We start from the raw sequence: 21,095 nt of genomic DNA, 5'->3' as shown, positions 1-21,095 counted from the left end.
CCTGCCTGTCTGTACTATGAATTGAGAGGACAACTCCCTGCTCCTATTCCATATCACCTTCCCAGTTCTCATCAAGCTTGGGCCCAAATACACTATTTTAACTAAGAGTTTCACTTCAATGGAATTACCTGCTTACTATATTCAATGAAATCTAATTTTAGGGCAAGAGATGCCTTCTGCTCAGAGTAACGGGAAGTATTAAGTCTCCCTTTGTACCTTGAATAAAGCTGCACGTGTGTGGAAGGCAGAGAGTCACCAGAGACAGTGGCAGGCACACGTCCTGCCGAGGAAGGATGCTCTGCCACATGGGGCCAGCCTGCGTCCGGCAATTCATCAGCAGTTGGGAAGGCAAAGACCAAACCACTGCAATGCCAATCTCTGCTTTCATCATGGAAGTTATCAGCTCATGCTGCATTAAAAGACTGCCAGATAAACTGTAGGGTGTTACAAAGTGTATTTCAGCAGAGGGTGAGGAAATCACCACTTCCATCGAGCTTTCATTATCACAGCTTAACGCTTTCTAAAAGGAAGACAACACTCAGGGAAAACAAACATTTAAACCAGATACCATTAGAAAGATATAGTCATAGACAGGAAAGAAGGGGGTTGATTTTGTCTCTTTTAGCTTAGTGATTTGAAGACAAATAATCAGGAAGTTAGCCCACTTCCCCTCCTCTTCATGAGAGTTCTCAGAATATAACTAAATATAGCAAGTGTAGAAGGACTAGAAAACCATTTTTTTCTAGCAGCACAATGATAAAGCAAAAGTTAGGCATGGAATCCACAGAATCAACCAGGTTGGAAGAGACCTCCAAAATCATCAAGTCAAACCGACCACCCAACCCTATCTAATCAACCTCAGTCCTGCAAAGGAGGATGCAACAGCTTGTCCTTTTGAGACTAGAGTGGTTTGGGCCAGGTATGCCATTCAAACCTGGAAACACTCAAACTCTTGGTGCAGCTAGCTTTTAAAAGGATGATGAACTGATCAACCACACAAGATGCTTGGAGTGTGGCAAACAAAAAAATAAACAGAAAAGTTCACCACAGCTATTGATTTAGTTTCTCATTGAATTGTTTTGAGCATACAAAAAAACCTATAATTAAATGTAATGCCATTCTCCAGAAGTGAGCCCAAAGCTATTTTGGGCCAACAAAATGACACCTCGGCTCCAATCAAATTCCAAAGTCAGTCTCCTGATCTGGAGGGCACGAAACAGCATTGCACCAGAGAAAGGGCCACAGGGATGATCAGAGGGCTGAAGCACCTCTCCTATGAGGACAGACTGAAGGAGTTGGGGCTGTTCAGTCTGCAGAAGAGAAGGCTCCGAGGTGGCCTAATTGTGGCCTTCCAGTATCTGAAGGGGGCCTACAGGAAGGCTGGGGAAGGACTTCTCAGGATCTCAGGTAGTGATAGGACTAGGGGGAATGGAATGAAGCTGGAGGTGGGGAGATTCAGGCTGGAGGTGAGGAGGAGGTTCTTCACCATGAGAGTGGTGAAGCCCTGGAATGGGTTGTCCAGGGAGGTGGTTGGGGCCCCGTCCCTGGAGGTGTTTAAGCCCAGGCTGGATGAGGCTCTGGCCAGCCTGATCTAGTGTGGGGTGTCCCTGCCCATGGCAGGGGGGTTGGAACTAGATGATCCTTGTGGTCCCTTCCAACCCTGACAGATACTATGATACTAAACACAGACTGATCACAGCTCTTTCCTCTGAAAGTATTTACATAAATATTTACTCTGAAAGTTATTTACACATCTCCCCATGACTCAAATGCATGCCAAAGTGCCTGTTTTCCATTTAGGAGCTACATAAGGCTGGATGAGAAACTTAACACCTCAGGCCTGTACGTCCCAGTCTGCAAAATATAATATGTGCTTTGGAAGACTGGGGAAAACTATTTGTGGCTTTGCATACAGAGCACATGGTTGGGGCTCATGTGGTACAGGGTCAGTTCCCTGCTGCATCCTTAACTCAGCAGATAACTTAGGCCAACTCCTTCCATGTCAGCTTCCTAGTCTGTAAAATGGTCTAAACTTCAGTTCTTCGGAATCTGATTTGGGTATCAGCTCTTAGGTAGGAGCTGGTACTTGAAGCAGTGTAGTCTGTGGGTATTTTTTGTTTCATTTTGGGTGATTTTGTTTGGGTTTTAGGCCTGAGAACATCTAAACAAACACAAACGGCTTCTGATTAACAAACACTGCCTCTGTTTTAAATACATCTGAAACAGAGCATGCTACAACAAGTAAAATAAGAAAGCACTTCTGATATTAGAGAAGAAAAAAGCCTCTCTCTACATGTGTAGTAAATGCAGTTTAACTGGAGCAAAGCTGCAGTACAGAGAAGTGTGTTGCAACCAAAGTGTGTACTTTTAGATCTGTACAACTGCTGGTCTGATGTCATGCTCCAGGCTGGGTCAAGGACATATTTGTTCCATATTTCTAGATGCAAATGGGAGAAACCAGCCCAACAATCTGAAGCACAGCAACTTATGTCATATGGCAAAGATGTACAAGCTGACTCAAAGTCCTCATGACACCGACAGTCCAGCATGGCAACAGGCACAATACTAAGGTACCACCAATCTGTTCCATTTAATGATCTGCTGCTGCAACTCAAACTTAGCATGGACTAAACCAGTCCAGCTACTGAAGGTTTCCATGGAATTTAAAAGCCTGCTCTTTCCCAGTATCAAGGAGAAGTTTCACTGGGGTTTTCACTTATTGTCTTCATGGTTTTGTTTCTGTTATGGTTGGCATCTACTTCATAAAGTATCTCAGAGATACAGATGAAAACAAATCCCCATTCCCCTCCCTGAAGGGGGAAATCACTGTTACAGTTGCCATCACTGCGGATCAGATTAGGTTTCCACAAAGCAAAAAGAACCTAAAATAAGACTCCCCAGTGGAAATGTTTGTCTATGCATAAAAGGTTTCTTTCTGAAATATGTTGGATTCTTTATTTACTGCCCTAAAACAATGTACAACACTAGCATCAGTAGTACTGAATCGCTTTATATTGCAGATAGGGTCTCAAAGCTCTTCAGGACTAAGGAATGCTGAGTGAAAGGCTATTCAGATGCAGAATAACTTCACACTTTCTGGAAAACTGGGCAAGTGATTTGACTATTTCCATCATTATGTGCTTGACACAGCAGCCACACAAAATGTCTTTTCTAGACATAGTTCAATGTATGACATAACAGGCAGAAGGAGAAGAACACTGACTTGTTGATGGCTGCAGAAAACTACATACAAACCTATTGCTAGAGAGTAACAGAGAACCTCATTCAACAGAGGTCTTCAAAGGAACCCTTCTGAAGAAAAGCAGTGAGAAAGCAATCAGCAGCACCTATGGCACGTCAGAGTAATTAAAACCAGATGCATGACAACTCATTTCAAATCTTATTCATCGTTCTGCTAAGGTACATGATGGAAATAGAGCTTTCCCCTAGAATCTCATCTGCTCAGATACGGGAACTGAGAGCTCCAGTCTTTCTGCAAGTAGAAACAGGTCTTTACAAAAACAGTTCTGCTACTTTGTGTAAATGTGTGCATTGGGAATTCATTACAGAAAGCACCAACAGATTCAGAGAGAGGGACACGCTACATTTTGTTGCTTTTCAATAAACCACACACTTGGGTCTCCAACGCACTTCAGAATCACCCTTCAGTGTGTGATCAACAATGAGGTTCACTGTTCAGGTTAACAGTAGTCAGCTCTGCCGGTAGCGGCTCTGTTACTCCTCAGCAGAAGAAAAAGGGGGGGAAAAAAAAAATAATAAAACCTGCGATTTTCTTTAGACAAACAAGCCAAGCCATCCCCATTTGTTTTCATCTAATCGAGCGTACAACTCGCCACTCTGGGCAGCTCTTTGAAAGCAGCATCATTTCCTGCTGCTGGGAAGCCAGCTCTGAGGGGCGTGTTCTCTGCAGAGGCACCGCTCGCTGTCATCCCGGCGGCACTGAACAGAGCCGTACGGGAACGTAAGGGGAGCCCCTGCCCGCATTTTATCTCCCGTCAAGCCGGCAGCAAGCAGCACATCAAACCAGTTGCGTTCCGGGCTGCGCCGCGACCCTTATCAAACAATGCAAACAATTTTAATGAGCTTATCTACCGGAGCACATTGTCGGAGATGTTAATGCAGCAGCGCTGCCAGCAGCGCATGCCAAACGAGTCATCAAAAATGCCTACAACTGCGACAAAGGATCCGGTCTCCTAAAAAGAAAACAGCCCCGAAAAACCATTAAATAAATACAAAATGGGGCTGGCTCCGGCCGCCGTGGCCACTGGGTGGAGGGGTGGATGGAGCCGCCCCCCCATCGCGCAAGCACCGAGGTGTGGGGGTGTGTGTCTCCCCCGCCCCGAAGAGCTGGGGGTGGCTGTCACCCCCAGACTGGGGCGCTGGGGAAGGGGGGCATCTCCGGCCGCCCCACAGGGCAGTACAAGATGCCCTGGGTGGGCAGGGGCTGCCCGCGCCCCGCCATCCCCGGCCGCCGCCTTCCTCACGGCGCCACCTCCCAGATCCGCAGCGAGGTGCTGCGGCTCTTCCCACCGGGAGCTGGCTGCCGGTGCAGGGTTCTGCCTTCTCTGGCTTATATATTCCTTTCCTCCCACCACCACCTCTTTCCCTACTGAATTCTGAAATTATTATGATTATTAGCCGCCTTTCTTCGCCGGGCGCGGCAAGACCCCGCAGACATCCCGTCTCTTCGCTAAACGCTTTCCAGCCGGACAATGCGTCGGCCCGCTCCGACGGGTCCAGGGGTAGGGGAGCGGAGGGGAAGCTGCAGCCCACCCGCCTTATGCAACCGCCCCCTGCGCTGCAGCCCCCCCCTTCCCTTCCCTTCCCTCCCCGCCCGCCGCCGCCGCCCCGCTCGCCGCCGCCGCAGTACCTGTAGGAGCGCTCCCCCCGCACCGTGTGCTTCCTGAAGGGGATGATGGTCCCGTTATCCTGAATGATGTCGTTATTGTTCTCGCCATTTGGGGACAGGGCTTGGGTCGGTCCGGGCATTGGCGCTCCCGCGGCTCCGCAGAGCCCCGCGCTGCTGGTGTGCGGATGGTGGCGGCAGCAGCCGGACTCTCGCCGCCCGCCCGCTCCGCGCCGCTCCGCCCCGCTGCGCACGTCAGCCCCGCCGCCGCCCCACGTGACCGCCCCTCGCCATGGCAACCGGCCGGCGCCGCGGCCGCCCCGCTGCGCCCGGGGAGGGGAGCGGGGCGGGGAAGGCCGCGCCGGGCCCGCTCCGCGCCCCCACACAAAGAGGCGCTCGTCCCCGGTGCGTGCAGGGGGGACCCGCCATTCCCCGCGGGGGCGAAGCTGGCGGGGCAGGCCCGAGCAACGAGGCGGTGCTGCTCGGAGCGGGCAGACAAAGCGCCAGGGCAGCTGCCCGAGACCCTTCCTCGGCAGCCACGCCGTTATCCCGCCGCCTCGGTGCCTGTGCCTGGGCTTGTGGGCGGCGCGGTAAGACGGCCGTGTCCCCCCAGGAACGGGGAGGGAAACCGTGTCGCTCCTCCGCGCACCTCTAGCCCTGACACCGGCGGCCACGGTTTGGCTCTGGTTTTGTGAGAAGCACTGAGAGCTCAGAGCCCGACATCTGGACATCGCCCTCCTCTCCTCGGCACCCCCAGCGTCACTTTCTGCACTGGCAGGGGTCTGCCTAGCGAGCTGGGGTGTTTAAAATCTGCAGAGAGGTGGTGCTGAGGAACACGGCTTAGCACCAAGCTTGGTCGAGTTGGAGAATGGTTGGACTCTATGTTCTCAAAGGTCTTTTCCTACAAAAATGATTCGATGCTCATCTGCCTTTCCCTGACACTGGACCTCAAGCTGTTGACCTCAGAACAGAACGAACCCCCAACACTCTGCTGTTCCAATGCCCAGACGGCAGCTGTACAGTTCCAACAGGGAAACACCACCCAGTTCTCATTGATATCTTCCCTCTGCTTTAGTGTGCCGGGGGTAATGGCCATCTCCACTGCTCTCCCACACCAAGCACCAGGATGTCCAAATTACCAAGCTCTGTATCCCTGCTTATGGCTTTGTTGGAGAGCACAGCAAGACATCTAGCAAGCTGCATTGCCTTCTGTTCTCTGTCTTACACAGAGGAACCATCTGAAGGCAAGTCATCTAAAGTCTTGTTTGGGTCAGAAACAAGAAGGGAACCTGATGACTGCTAGCACTGCTACCTGTTAAAGCCATCAGCCACAACTCTTCATCCCTTCCTCCTCTTCATTCAAAAGGGGTTTTTATCCCCAGCCCCCCCAGTTTGTTTTCCTCTGCACATCCTCTGATTTCTGCACATCTTCCCTTGCAATGTCCTCCCAAGTTTTGATGCTAACCACAGAGTGATGCTGGTCATCCTCAGAACCAGACCTGAACGTCACTGCAGTAAAGCCTACCCACACATCCCAAGAGTGAATCCACACTCACACAGTTACCACATTACAAAAACAACGCTACCCGACTGTTTACAAACTGTTTTCTCTAAACAGAAACCAGCAAGAGTGATTATAGGCACAGTGTCCAAGCAGCTCTGTATGACCTCAAGGCAGTTAGATGCAAAGGAACAAAACAAAACCAACATTTGGGCAGATCTACCAACACCTTAAAAAAAAAAAGAAAGAAAAAAACAGCCCAATGACCACCACCACAGCCCCAAATCCAACTGTCTTTTCAAATGAGTTTCAAGGTGACAGGTCAAACAGCAGCAATATCAGTATTTCAGTATGTTCTCAGAGGCATATGCTACCTGAAGGGTGGTTGTAGCCAGGAGGGGGTTGGTCTTTTCTCCCAGGCAACCAGCACCAGAACAAGAGGACACAGTCTCAAGCTGCACCAGGGGAAGTTTAGGCTCAAAGTGAAGAGAAAGTTCTTCACAGAGAGTGTTGTTAGCCATGGGAATGGGCTGCCCAGGGAGGTGGTGGAGTCACCATCCCTGGAGGTGTTCAAGAGGGGATTGGATGTGGCACTTGGTGCCACGGTCTAGTAGTCATGAGGTGTTGGGTGGCACGTTGGGCTTGATGATCTCTGAGGTCTTTTCCAACCTTGTTGATTCTGTGATTCTATTTTAACATAATTCAGAAGTTCTGAAGTGTGAGTTTGATCAGCTTTGTACCTCAGACTTCATCCCTAAGAAAGTGATTTTACAATTTAACTAATCTGAAATGACATTTTGCTGAAAGTTTAGTGTATTCCTGATACAGACTCTGGATTCACAGAGAACTTGCAAGGTGAATGGCAATCAATAACTGAACGCCCACAGCACAGCACTTGGACTACTGGGAAACTCCTGGGATTTAAATCAGGTGTATACATTAACACAGAGAGAGCAATCTCTACCAAACCTCATGTTAGTCTGCCAATTTGCCGTGGTCCTCTGAACATCGAGACAGGAGGCTTTATTTATTCTTCCTGTCAGGTTTTCAGATGTACTCAAATTTTGCTTTCGAGTAACCAACCTCTGAACATTTGTTGTTGACATAATTCACTGAAAAATGTTCCTTTCATTTGGCAACAACAAACCCACTGGAGAAAGTTGCCTGTGAGTCTTTTTCAAAACAAGCAACAAAATAAATTCTGCTTGAAAGGCCAGTAAGTGTCTCATAACACTCAGTAGCATGAGAAGCCAGAAAAGCTGCATGGTGAGAGAGCGTAAACATAAGCTACAGAAGGTCACTAGCTGCCAGACATAGCCCTTACCTGCTCTGCTAAGCAGTGAGCAATACAACGCTCTGCAGCTCCAGCTTGTAAAAATATCTTAATTTCTTCAGTAGTATCAAAGAACAGAAGCTGCTTTATTGAAGCCTCCAAAACTGTTTAAACATGTGCTGACAAGGCTACAGGAGTGAAGTGCAGGCACCACAGCACAGTAGCCTTGCTTCAGTCCCCTCCTGGCCTCTGCATGAGGATTCAGTGGCAGACAGCACCTGCTGTCTCTCAGTGCAGCACCTCACCTTTACAGAGGCTGAGCCAGGCCTCAGCTAAAGCAGCTTGGTTTCAGAAAGCACATGCTGCTTTAGTTGATCCAGCACAGCTTGTGGGACACAGGGCACAATGTGGATTCCACAGACATGGCACTTCCTCCACTTACATCTCTGTTTCTGAGCACTGTGTGGCCTGCAAACACAGCTCTTACCCTTATATGTAGGAAGCCACCAGTGTCATCATCTCACTTCTATCATTCTGAGCAAAGAGGTCTCAGATCCAGCAACACAGACCAAGAAAGAGCCACCTGTTGCTGTTATTAGGTGCCTGTGCATATCTGCTGCCTTCATAGATTTTAGGAGGCCTACAAACAGAAAAGCAGCTTAAGAGTGAAAGGTCAGCATGGTGTTGATAAAAAAGTAAATATCCAACACCTATGGTGTGATGACAGCACCAAAATCTATTGCTTGCAAGCAATATGCAGACTAAGCAAAGCAGAGAGCCAGGAAGGCAAATAATGCCAAAGGGTGGAATTACAAAACCTGACGTAATAGACATTCAAGCACTGAGAACCACAGAGGCAACGGCTGAAGGGACCTATGGAGGTCATCCAGACCAGGCTCCTACTCAGAGCAGGACTGTCATCAATACAAGGTCAGATCATGTTTGGCAGCACAATTATAGTCTACCCAAACCTTGAAAATGTCCAAGAATGGAGATGTGGCACCCTCTCAGGGTAACCTGCCCCTGTGCCATTTCAGCCTGCTGATCCCCATTTCCCACCTGACTTGGGCCATAAGGTGATCCCACGCTTCTCCTAGAGAGCACAAGTAGTCCCAGGAGTGCTGAGGATGAGAGGCACACAACCCCACCCTCACACATGCATTCCAGCTGTTTGATTTCTGCTCTGTGAGCTGGGCAGAGAGAAGACTGGTGAGCACTACAACAGTCCTAAACACCATGCTCCTCAGAGCTTTGGTGCTCAGTTCCTCTCTCCTCGCTTGCTCTACGCCTCCCTTACTACAATACAAAGGCCAAGCAGCATAATTTACAATGCCTCAGAGTGAAATCCCCTAAAAGCCCAAAATGCAGTGGTAGAAAGCTTCAGGCATGCTTGAGCTGGAATTTTGTACTTGACAGCTCACATGGAAATAAATTGTGAGTGTTTTGACACTCAAAAGAAGTGCCCAACGCACAGCCTCTGCGAGCAGAAGCAATGGTCACAACAGAGACTTCTGCTGCTATTTGCCAAAAGATTAAAAACCCCAGATCTCCCTAAAACTGCTTGTATGTGACATAGCCAAAGTATAAATACAATTAATGACTGCAGAAATTCCCCACTGCTTGGATAACTTTAGGGAGGAATAAGAGGTGAGATCAAGAAAAACACATTTAACCCTGGAGTGGCCAGTGAGCATCCCTCATCTCTGACATCTCTGTTCAAGTTCTTAAAGAATTCAGTGTGGTTTTCTTCATGCTGCTCTCAGAATACAACTCAGCTACAACATAGCAAATACCATGTAAACAGTTACTGTGGGCCATATACTTTTCAGAGGAGTTCCATGAACATTCCTGTCACAAAAGGGCAGCTTTTCCACTAGGAAAGTGAAAGAGAAAACTGGATTTCAGGCAAACAGAAGCTAGCACCAGCTTTTGTAAAGCAGCAGTCCTGATCAATGTAGTCTGCTTTTTTGATTTGATTATTCTCAGTCTTGATTTATCAGGATGAAGATGAACAGAACTCTGCAAAGCAATACATTCACAAACTACAGAGCAAGATCAAAGTTATTTCTACCACACAGGCGTGTGCAGCAGAAATGGGTGCAAAACCGGGCTCTACCTCAAGGAGTTGGCCAACAGGGTTTAGATTTCAAAGTAAGTGAATAAAGCAAATGAAGAAGAAAGCTTGGGAAGAGCTATAAAAATAGTTATTCTATTAAGTCTCGAACACACCTTGCTTGCTCAAGGGAGAGTCCATTTATGAAGATGTATAGATATACTTTATTGCTAGCATGAGTAGAGTCAGAAAGATGGATTTAGCCATAAGGATTTAATTAGGCTGCATCAGAATCAGCCTAATTTCTGATAGCATACACAAGGAATAAAAGTATCTGCTGTTCTTAGTTTAATAAATTAAGAACAGAAGAGATGGAAGATCCCAGTTTGCATAACACTTATGGCAAGTATAAAGGAGGTGTCTGCAGCCACATGTCTATTAGAGAGCACTGGCTTGGGCCAGCCTAAATTAGTGCACAGTTCTAACTTGTAATGATAACATGGGGCACAGAAACGTCCATGAGGGAGTTAGCAGCAGCAATGTTATTAACCCAGTGAACCTGTCAGATACGATGTGGTTTGTAATAAGTTTCAAGCTGACCTGGGCTATGCAGAAGAACTCACATTTCCTGTTTCACTGATACACTGTAAGCTGCACTGACCAGCCCAAAGGAAAGCTCCCACTGTGGTGTAAAGTCAAGTGAAAATTCAAAACAATAACTTTATAGACTTTGTTTAGACAGCACTGAGTAAACTCTCCCACCTCCATCCCATTACCTCCTCCTATGCCTTTCAGGGCACGTTGCATTTAAACTCCCCATACCAAACAGCAAATGATAATTCTGGCAGGACTAAGAAACACTGCATGAGTTTTAATAAAACAGCTACTTATCACTCCAGACATCCTGTAGATAAAGAATGAGCTTCCCACCCTTGGGGATTATGGTGTTGCCACTTTAAGCAAAGTCTTGATTATTTGCCTTCCCTGGAGAGAGACAGATAAAGAGAAAGAAAGAGGGGGCTGTCCCAATTACACAATGTGTATGGACCACGTCCCTATGAGGTAATTCAAGGCTATTTTTAAATAGGCAGACATATTTATATTCCAGAGGTCACATGTAATATTTTAAGAAGTGTTCTGTGCCTATGAGGAAGAGTAAAATACAACTTGGGGGTCTCTGTCAACTGAGCATTCCTGAAAACGTAGCCCAATAGCAGCACATCCAATCTGACCATTACTGGATGAATTTCTCACTAGAGAGAGGTCTTGAAGAGCCACAGCCTGTGGGGTGCTCTTCTAAAAGGGAGCAGGTCCCTTTTATAGTTACTGTGCACATCAAATGAAAACCAGAGGATTATTTCAAGGTTCAAACGCTGTCTGCAAAACCAGGATATGGTTTTTGTTCAGAAACAGGATTTCAGAAAACCTTGATCAGAAAAGATATTTTAAGACCAGTTGTACACTTGGTATTAATTGTTCCATTCACATTAATAAATAGGTTTAGTCGGCACTTATGAAATCCAGTCCTTTCAGGGTTTAGCTAAATCCAGCTGCTTTAAAGGGAGAATAACAGCCAACAAACTCCCATTCAGAACGAAGCACTCCTCAGTAGACATCAAAGGATTCTGTACTTAAAACACAAGTTCACACCCAATATCCAAAACATCTTTTTCAAACACTTCCTACATAACAAAGCTTCAAGGAGAGCAGGAAACACTTAGTGAAGGATGGTTCCAAAGAAGACATTTTTCCTTCCATGAACTCCAGACCAAACCCAAATGTTGAATTCCTTAGTGTCTGCCACATTTGTTTAGTGATCTCCACTGGGCTACAGCAGAGCTTCAGGCACACCTTGGGCAGCTGCTTTCATCTGAAAGCCTGTAAACTGCGGCTGTGATCAATAAGTGCTTAGAGTAATGACTCCTCTGTCTCACTCTGCCTTTAATACTGTCTGAAATGAGCTCAGGCAGGAGGCTGACTCGTGGCTCATTCACGTGCATTTGCATGGACTTACTTGGCTGGAGCTGTTCTAGGTTTACAGTATCACAGTATCACTAAGGTTGGAAGAGACCTCGAGGATCATCAAGTCCAACCTATAAACACAGACCCCATGACTAGACCATGGCACCAAGTGCCATGTCCAGTCCCCTCTTGAACACCTCCAGGGACGGTGACTCCACCACCTCCCTGGGCAGCACATTCCAACGATGAATTACTCTCTCGGTGAAGAACTTTCTCCTCACCTCCAGCCTAAACTTCCCCTGGCACAGCTTGAGACTGTGTCTTCTTGTTCTGGTGCTGGTTGTCTGGGAGAAGAGACCAACCCCTTCCCAGCTACAGCCACCTTTCAGGTAGTTGTAGAGGGCAATGAGGTCATCCCTGAGCCTTCTATTCTCCAGGCTAAACAACCCCAGCTCCCTCAGCCTCTCCTCATAGGGCTTGTGTTTAAGGCCTCTCCCCAGCCTTGTTGCCCTTCTCTGGACACGTTCAAGTGTCTCAATGTCCTTCTTAAACTGAGGGGCCTAGAACTGGACACAGGACTCAAGGTGCAGCCTAACCAATGCAGAGTATTGCTACTTCCATTTGCACTGAGGTGTTCAGTTCTCTAGTCTGGCTTTGTCAGAGTTCAGATTGTCAAGACTATGAACAGCCAAAATGAAAACTTTCCAAATGTTCAGCAATCTGGTTCCTAGAGTTTTTCAGAGGATTAGAAAACTTTAAAGTGAGATTAGTCTTCTAGAAGAAGAGAGGGATTTGGGATTTAAGTTGCTGCATAGTAGTTTATGATTGTTACCATTAGAAAAAGGCAAAGCTTCAGATATTCATATCCTAAACAAAACTAATGAAACAAGTTATAAATAGTAAAGGCCTGGGAGAGTTTGGAAATGTGAGAGAGTAGAAGGCAAGTCTAGCATTTCTTCATACATTTTCAGCTGTTGAGGAACCTTTGGATTTCTTGGAGTTGAAGAGGCTTGTCTGGAAAAGTGCAGATGACAAAATGCAGCAGGAATAGAAAATCTCCCCCTGATGCTCCTTCTCACTGTTCTGCACCAAAAATATCAGCCACAGGCTTTAAAGACATTTCAGTCTAATGGGATTTTAAATAAAGCAACACAGAGGAGGACAGAGGAGAAGCTTTGCAACACCATTTGTCAAAGTCAGAGGTTTCTAAGGTGAAAGCCTAATACACACTGGAGAGAGACCTTTATTGGTGGGGGATGACTTTGAGCATAACTTGTTACATTGCTCTGCTGAAGACTTGATTTGATGTTGGTATTGCACAGTAATAACTCAAGAATAGAGTAACAGATCGGTGATTCTCTGTTCCTGTTGTACAAGCAGCATGAAGCTTATAGCCATTTTATTTGCACATTATCCAGGTAGTTTAATGCTCCACATGACTATTGGATACCTACATATTACACCAGGAGAAGTTTAAATGTTTTGGAATGATTATTGGCTAAGATCTGGTCAGCATGTGGTGTTGCACCATGTCTCATATCAGCGTCACAGGTACTGAACACATGAAGCTTGCACAGGGTTTATAACCCATCACAAGGAACATTATGTTTGTCAATATTTACTAACCTGACCAAGACATCACTGCTAAAGAGGAAGGGAGGAGGCTGAGACAAAAAATAATGGTTGCAGAAGAGACTCAGGTAAGTTTTTGGATATCTATCATTGGATCAAAAGTGCTTCAGCCAGTTGAAGGAAAGGGCTGGATCATTACAAACCGAGATCTGAAGGGGTTACTTTGTCCCAGGAAACTGTTAATTAAGTGTCTGTCCTCCCACACCCAGCAAAAAGCCAACATAAACATTATTACATACTCTAGCTAATGTCAAAGAAATACAGAGTGTATTCATGCCTGACCAGGATCAAAATTACGCTGCCAAGTCATTCAGTAGTGAGTGTTTCAGTGACTGGTCCAAGAATCCAGTGCCTTACTGCAAACTACAGTTCTCAGGTCCTTACAGCGTGATACAAATCATTCTCTTATAAAACAAAGGTGTCTCACCTGCCCATCAACTTAGCAAACACCAAGAAGTTACACAGAAAGTGGTGTGCTTTGTGTGCTGCCTGCCCCTCCTCTTGGTAACTGCTTTTTACCTGGGACATCTACAGCATTTTACACAAACTAGTTTGTCAGCTTTCCCCATTTTACAAGCACAGACTCAGGCCCTGCTCTTATGACCAGCTCCTCACTGTCACAAGTCAGTGTAAGCTTCACCCTCAGCACCATTATGGTGGATGCCCCTCTTTTCTTCCATGGAGTGCTTTCTGATACATGCAGTACTTCAAGGCCTGCAGCTAAGCAAATTCTGTCTTCTTTCTCCCTTGCTACAGCTAGATGAAGTTCTCTTTCCTTTCATCTCAGGATTTTTTCCACATCTGAGGTTTCTTCATTGTTCTTTCTACCCATTCTTTTCCATCCTTCCTTTGTCAAGCATAATCCTTTTTAGGCTTCAGCAGTTTCCACTTTCCTTTATCAGCCACCTGCAGAGAACCTGGGTCAAATCAGTTTCCTTCCCTCAAAGTCCCCAGCATACTCATTGTCCAGCTAACATACTGTCATTAGCTAATTATGCCTCGTTTCAACCAGGCAGAGGGGAAGGTCCTGCAATACTTGCCTGCCGAGGTGCATGCACGTTCACACGCAGACACCTCAAGAAGTGACACCTGTATTTAAGGGCTGAATTTGCACGCCTCATGCCGTGCTGTTGCCAGCACTCAAGAGCTGAAATTCCTGGGGCACCTTCAGCATCCCTGAAAAACGGGGTTGCAAGGGTCTGCTTGTGATCACTAGCTCACAGAGAGGTTAAGGAGTGCTCCTTCTCTGGCCTAGAAGAAATATGTATTACACACAACTTCTCTGTTAAAAAACATATATATTTTTTCTTATCATTCAAACAGATTTGCCTCAATTACTCCAGGCTCCTCACAAGCCAAATACAAGCAGCCAAGGCCCTCTGCTCTTTACTTACTGGCCTTTTCTTACACACTTGCTTTTTAACTCACTGTTAAGTATTTAGACCTGTGCCACACTTGTAAGAGATACCATTTGTAAATTCCAGAGCATCTGGGAGCAAGAAGCTCTTCTTTTAAGCAAATTTGAACTGCTGCTTCACACAATGCTTAGTAGTCTTCTACATCAGGAGAAGTGTGGCCAGCAGGTCGGGGGAGGTGATCCTCCCCCTCTACTCAGCCCTGGTGAGACCCCACCTGGAGTACTGTGTCCAGTTCTGGAGCCCCTATTACAAGAGGGATCTGGAGGTGCTGGAACGTGTCCAGAGAAGGGCCACAAGGATGATCAGAGGGCTGGAGCACCTCTCCTATGAGGACAGACTGAAGGAGTTGGGGCTGTTCAGTCTGGAGAAGAGAAGGCTCCGAGGTGACCTAATTGTGGCCTTCCAGTATCTGAAGGGGGCTACAGGAAGGCTGGGGAAGGACTGCTCAGGATCTCAGGTAGTGATAGGACTAGGGGGAATGGAATGAAGCTGGAGGTGGGGAGATTCAGGCTGGAGGTGAGGAGGGAGTTCTTCACCATGAGAGTGGTGAAGCCCTGGAATGGGTTGTCCAGGGAGGTGGTCGAGGCCCCGTCCCTGGGGGTGTTTAAGACCAGGCTGGATGAGACTCTGGTCAGGCTGATCTAGTGTGGGGTGTCCCTGCCCATGGCAGGGGGGTTGGAAGTAGATGATCCTTGTGGTCCCTTCCAACCCTGAATGATACTATGATACTATGATACTTTTCTCATTAATTGATGAAAAACTTTTTCCAATGGCAAGTCAATGGGCATGATGATCTGAAGCGTTTATCCTAAGGCTTCATCAATTAAATAGCCTTCAAATGAAGAGGAAAAATAGTTTCCACAGACAGCTTCCACCACATTACATAGACATCACTGAATTCAATAAAAACAATGACAAAAATTTGCAATTCTAAAACTGTGTCAAGAAACTTCTCTCCCTGACAGGCATTCTCCAAGAGAACTTTTGGAACTTGATGTGTTAGACCAAGTTTCCATGAATGCTTTGAGTCCTTTATTAACCTAGTGCTGCAAGTGCTTTATTTAGACTCTATCACCCTACAGAAAGCTTACCAAGCACTTCCTCAATCCTGAAATGTCAAGTTAGCCAAAAAGTGTCCTTGCATGGTTCATACAATGCAAAGCTTGTTGGGAGAAAGCTACTTCTGGCCTGCTTTAGTGGAAGGTGAATCTGCTAACAGCAGCACAAATCATGGGGAGGAGAAAAGCAGCAGCAAGAAAAACCTGCAAGCATGTACAACGGCAAATTCTCCCTTATAAAATCAAATTACTAACTTTTAAAAAACCCCACACCTAGCAATTAAATCAACAGTACCACACCTGCTGCCATAAATTTGTGGCTGAAGTATTACTGTGATTTTATTCTTATTTAAATGTAGGGAACAGATGAAATGCAATAAAAAAAGCTCACGCCCCTACTCTGAAATAGAGGGAGGGCCATTAAAAACATACACATCTCCATTCCCAGCAGACAAAGGCACACAGAAAGTGCCTGATCCTACTGAAAAGATAAACAGCTGGATTTACTGGCCTCCATTAACCACTGACCCACTTGTCAAACATAAGCTGTAGATTTAAAAGAGTGATTACACGAAGCCTCTTATACCAGACAAAAAAGATCCCAGTTGTTAAATCAGACCAAGTCAGAAAATACTTGAGCACAGTCTAGATTGTTCTTTTAGACAGACAGAAGAAGAGACCTAGTTCCTCCTGTTACAACCTACAATATAATGGAGGGTGTTTCCTACAGTGCTGTTCAGAGGGCGTTTATCCCATGCAGCCTGCTCAGGTCATTAGTGGTGAGCCAAATCCAAGCCTCATGTAAGAGGATGAAGCTCTACTGGAAGCCACTGCATAAAGCTCAGTGTGTGAGCACTGCCATCTTCCTTCTGTGAAGAGCAGCCATTCACAAAACTGGCCCTCCCCACACAAAATGATAACCAGGACATGTACCTGGTTTATCTAATCACTCAGAGAGGATTTTTTTAGCCAGGGCTGCAGCTGTACACACTTTGGTGGCAGACCTCCAGCTGAGGCTCTAAAAGCTCAAGTCATCAGCCACTGACTCTGCCCATGGGTAGGTGCCTCCCACCACAGACCTGTATGTGTGCCTGCTCCAGGCTCAGGTAGGAACAAACAAAGTGATACAGACGACTACATGTGCAAGCCCTGAATTAAAAACAGAGGAAAAGTATTAAGGACAACAAATTACTAGGTCTTGAGACACTAAAAACCTCTCATTTTGCAACCTTATATTGTAACACAACAGGAGGGCACACAACAGTGGCCTTCCCACACTCTACCTAAGGCCAAAAAAAGGCTCTAAGAAGTCTGGAGAAGCCATCATTATGAGCAACATTTTTACCATGAGGACAACTTATGAAATAAAAATGCATGTTGCTTCCTTCCACCTGACCTCACCACTGTGCTGTGCATTGCCAGTGACTTCAGTGACTCAGGATATTGGGTGATTCTGGGAGCTGCAGGTAATGGAACAGCTTCATCACATGAGAATCCTCACAGTCAGCTAATGAAAACCCAAATTTGCCAGCCACAGAGATTGCAGAGAAATAACATTGGGAAGTGCTGATACTTACATTAAGAAAACAAACCAACAACCAAACAAAGCCTTGAACCAGAAAAGCAGCAACAAAAAACAAACAACACACCAACCCACCAAAAAACCACAAACAAAAGAACAACAAACAAAACAACCCAAACTCTCCTCCTTAAAACAGTACAATCTTTGAATCAGCCCTTTCAACTGTGTCTTTACTCTTTGCCTCTTGGCAGGTATGATTTCTGGCAGCCTGTTCACCCTCTGGATTTTACTGCTGGAGGCCCTGAGCACCACAGCTCGGCATCCCAGCACCCCAAGTGCAGGTGCCTGCTTTAGCAGCAGCACAGCAGGACAGGTAAGCTATGTGGCACCTGCCACACCAGAGGACAGGGACACATGTACTTCATAGAAAAGAAGGTACAGATGGCAAAACAGTCATGGCACTCCAGGCTCCACACACCTTCCACCTCAACTGCATCAACATTTCAGTCTCGCTTCTTTGTCATATTCCTCAGCAACACTTAGGGGTCACCACTGTGCCAGCCCAGTCTTCTCTTCCTGTCTTCCTTTCATTTGCCTTCCTTTCCACATCTCTCCTGCCTTTGCCTTGCCTTTCCCTAGATGAAATCTAGGGCTGCTTATCACTGTGCAGTTAGCACCTTCTGGACAATCAAGTGATCAGCAAGTGCTCTCAGCCAGAACTGCAAAGAGCCTAGCAAACACACACTAGTAGAAAAAGATCCTCTGTTTTCCAGCCTGATGGCAGATTTGGTATCACTGCACAGAATCAGGGAGGGTCCTGGGCACGTTTGCAAGACTATATCTATAAAATCCAGAAAATGCTTTGCAAAATGACACAGTGCACCCAGATGCTATAAAAATGCTTGACAATATCTGACAAGGAGTCATTTTTATTAGCTTTTTAAATAGACCTTAAAGTAAGTTGTTGGTTGTTTTGTTTGTTTTTTTTTTTCCCCCTGCTGTTGCTGGAGCAAAACTCAAATCGTTACTTGAATCATCCTTTAATAAGGATTCTCCAACTTCTGAATGAAGCACCATTGATAGGCAAAGTGCAGAAGGCAGTCAAGGATTACTAGAAACAAGGGTATAATTCTTTTTATGTGTTATTGTATACAGTTGTGGCTTCAGCAGTCATGGCACCAAGTGGCAACATTTTGTAACCTCTGAAGGGTCATATTGTGTATGAAATGAAGAGAAGGCTTCTGTAACGTTTTGAAGACAAAAGGTACTAGTGAAACAGTGTCTTTTCCTCATTACAGCAGGGGAAAAAATGAGGTTTCTATTTCAATAAACCCCTCAACCACAAAGCTATGTGTTTTGGGGAGTGTGAATGTCTCAGTGCTGTTGACAGCTTCTGCGTCGGAAAGGATCTCATTAGTAACTCTGAACGAAACCACACGGGATCCTTCTGCAAAGCAAAGTTAGGATCCTGAGGAGCCAGACTCTTCACTGAGCTCCTGTGGGATAATTTTTGATACTGGGCACTGAAAAATATAAATGTCACCCCAAAGTTCAGAATATTTTCAGACAGCACCATAAAAGGCTATCCAAGCTACCCAGTTCCTAAGTTAAGAAAGGAACGGGGCTGGGGAGCACACAGCCATAAACAAACATTCCACTTCAGCTAACTTTGCTCTCAGGTTCAGGATTTAGGTCTCCAGTTTTCTCATGATGGATCAAACCCAGATATAAGGCAGCTGTGTTCCGAGTTGACTCCTAAATATATGTCCTACACTACATTTTGAGCATCCTTGTGTTGCTTCCTTAGAATAAAAATGCCTTCAAAGCAGTCCACTCAGCCCAGAAGTTCACCTAGTTCCATATTTAAGCCATTTGGTTGAAGGTAAAAAATAGCCTTTAGGGAAGTCAGGTTGTCTTTGGTGGAGGAAGGCTGGGGAAGGACTTCTCAGGATCTCAGGTAGTGATAGGACTAGGGGGAATGGAATGAAGCTGGAGGTGGGGAGATTCAGGCTAGATGTGAGGAGGAGGTTCTTCACCATGAGAGTGGTGAAACCCTGGAATGGGTTGTCCAGGGAGGTGGTTGAGGCCCCGTCCCTGGAGGTGCTTAAGAGCAGGCTGGATGAGGCTCTGTCCAGCCTGATCTAATGTGGGGTGTCCCTGCCCATGGCAGGGGGGTTGGAACTAGATGATCCTTGTGGTCCCTTTCAACCCTGAATGAAACTATGAAACTATGACATTAAGTCAATCAGTTTGGGGAAACCAACAATGGGCAACCAAGTAGGAAACAAACTGCATATGTGTAGAGGTAGTACTTTATTCTGTGCCTGTGCTGGGAGGTAGGGAGAAAGAAGTGAAAGGAAATGCTTCTACAGTTTACCTTCAGTAAACTGAAGCACAGAGCTTCAGCATGAATGGCCAGAGAACATTTGTGTCTGTGCAAGGAAAACTTGTACAGCCTTTTTAGTTCAGCCCTCCCCTGAACACTTCGTGAATTAATAGTTCATACAGACGTCAAGGTACGTATATACTCATGGATAAAGTAATAGATTTGCCTTCTCTTCCCCTATCTCAAAATTGCTGAAATAGAACAGGTAACTCCTGAGCTAATGCTCCAGCAGGAGCCAGACTTGCTTTCTAGTGTTAGGATGGGCTGTAAATGTTTTAGTGGTAATACATCAAATGGGGAACTGCAACTGCCAAAAGCTCCCTTATCTGCATCTCACACAGGAGAGCGCCTGATGGGAGAAATGTAACATTCCTTGGGTGTTCCAACATCCATACCTCAATGCTGCTGTCTGTGCAACTTAACCCCATGGAAAAAATACACCCATTTGTCAGTGAGAAGCACTGAAACCTGACCAGGTTTCCTGAGGAAAGGCTAGTTTATAATTGCATGCTAGATGGATTTGGCTTCTGCAATTCTAACAGCTTAGCTAATTCTCTAGCAATAAAATGAATCTCTGGTATTAGAAGGCTGATAGCTAGATCTTGGTTTTGACATATAATAGGCCATAAGGACTAAGGGATTCAGAGAGGAAATGGTACACAGTCAGCAGCTATTCACAGGCAATGCACTGGAAAGCTGTTGCTTCAGGGAGAGAGTTACTCACTGCATGAAATCTACCTGTCAGTGAAGTTTGTTAGAGAGGGAGGCTGCAGCCTGCTTTTATGAGTGGCTGCACATGATCTAGGTGCTCTCTGTGTTCTTTAGTTTTCCTGTTACTGCAGAGTGTGTGTGACAACACCACTACAACCACAGTGAGCAAGCTTGACTTTGGACAGAGTCACCTACTCTGTGCAAGAGTAGAAAGGGACAGATGAAACCCACTGTGGTTCAAGACAGGGCATTACCCCCTGCACTTCCATCTGCAACACCTTCATGGGAAGGACTGTGTCCACAGGAGGAGGACCTTATATTTTTCCAATTCTTGCCCTCAGATGCCTCCTGGAGTCCAGAGCTATTGCTTCATGTTTAAGACATACAAGCCTCTTTCAGCTCTAAATTATAGACCTCTTCTCTTGGGAATCTCCAAGTGCACTTGAGCCCTGCATACCTTCTAATTGCTTCTCTCACAGCCTGAATCAATCTGAACTCTGTGGCTCCTCATTTAACCCTCCCTCTCCCAGTGTCAGTCTTTTCTCATTACCTGCATCAGTGCCAGTGCACACAGACAGTGCTTGTGTTTTTTCCCCACAGACCTTACCCTGAATAATTTCTCTTGTCTGTCATGTGTCTAGAGAAATCTTTCTGCAAACTTCAGTCTTCCCCCCCCCAGCATTAAATAACTCAGAGCAAATCCCCAGTTTTA

General features: G+C 46.0%; 1 protein-coding gene across 4 annotated transcripts in view; it reads right to left on the bottom strand.

Annotated features, from left to right (window-relative positions):
* MAPRE2 (microtubule associated protein RP/EB family member 2) overlaps positions 1-21,095 on the bottom strand; it is a 97,759-nt gene that overhangs the window by 50,821 nt on the left and 25,843 nt on the right. Inside the window, exon 1 of one of the 4 annotated variants that reach the window (XM_068158787.1) lies at positions 4,892-5,103. The exons of 2 other annotated variants lie outside the window; for them this stretch is intronic. In XM_068158787.1, the coding sequence (XP_068014888.1) occupies positions 4,892-5,010 (119 nt within the window). In that variant the 5' untranslated portion in view covers positions 5,011-5,103. Of the gene's footprint in view, positions 1-4,891; positions 5,104-21,095 lie in introns of those variants that run through there. One more of the 4 variants, XM_068158789.1, reaches the window with a different exon arrangement.

This window comes from Melanerpes formicivorus, unplaced genomic scaffold (genome assembly GCF_026170545.1).
Source record: "Melanerpes formicivorus ecotype bairdi unplaced genomic scaffold, bMelFor1.0.p_v2 SCAF_42, whole genome shotgun sequence".
Taxonomy (NCBI): Eukaryota; Metazoa; Chordata; class Aves; order Piciformes; family Picidae; genus Melanerpes; species Melanerpes formicivorus.
Note: the sequence above shows the minus strand (reverse complement) of the source record. Positions and strands in the feature narration are given on the sequence as shown.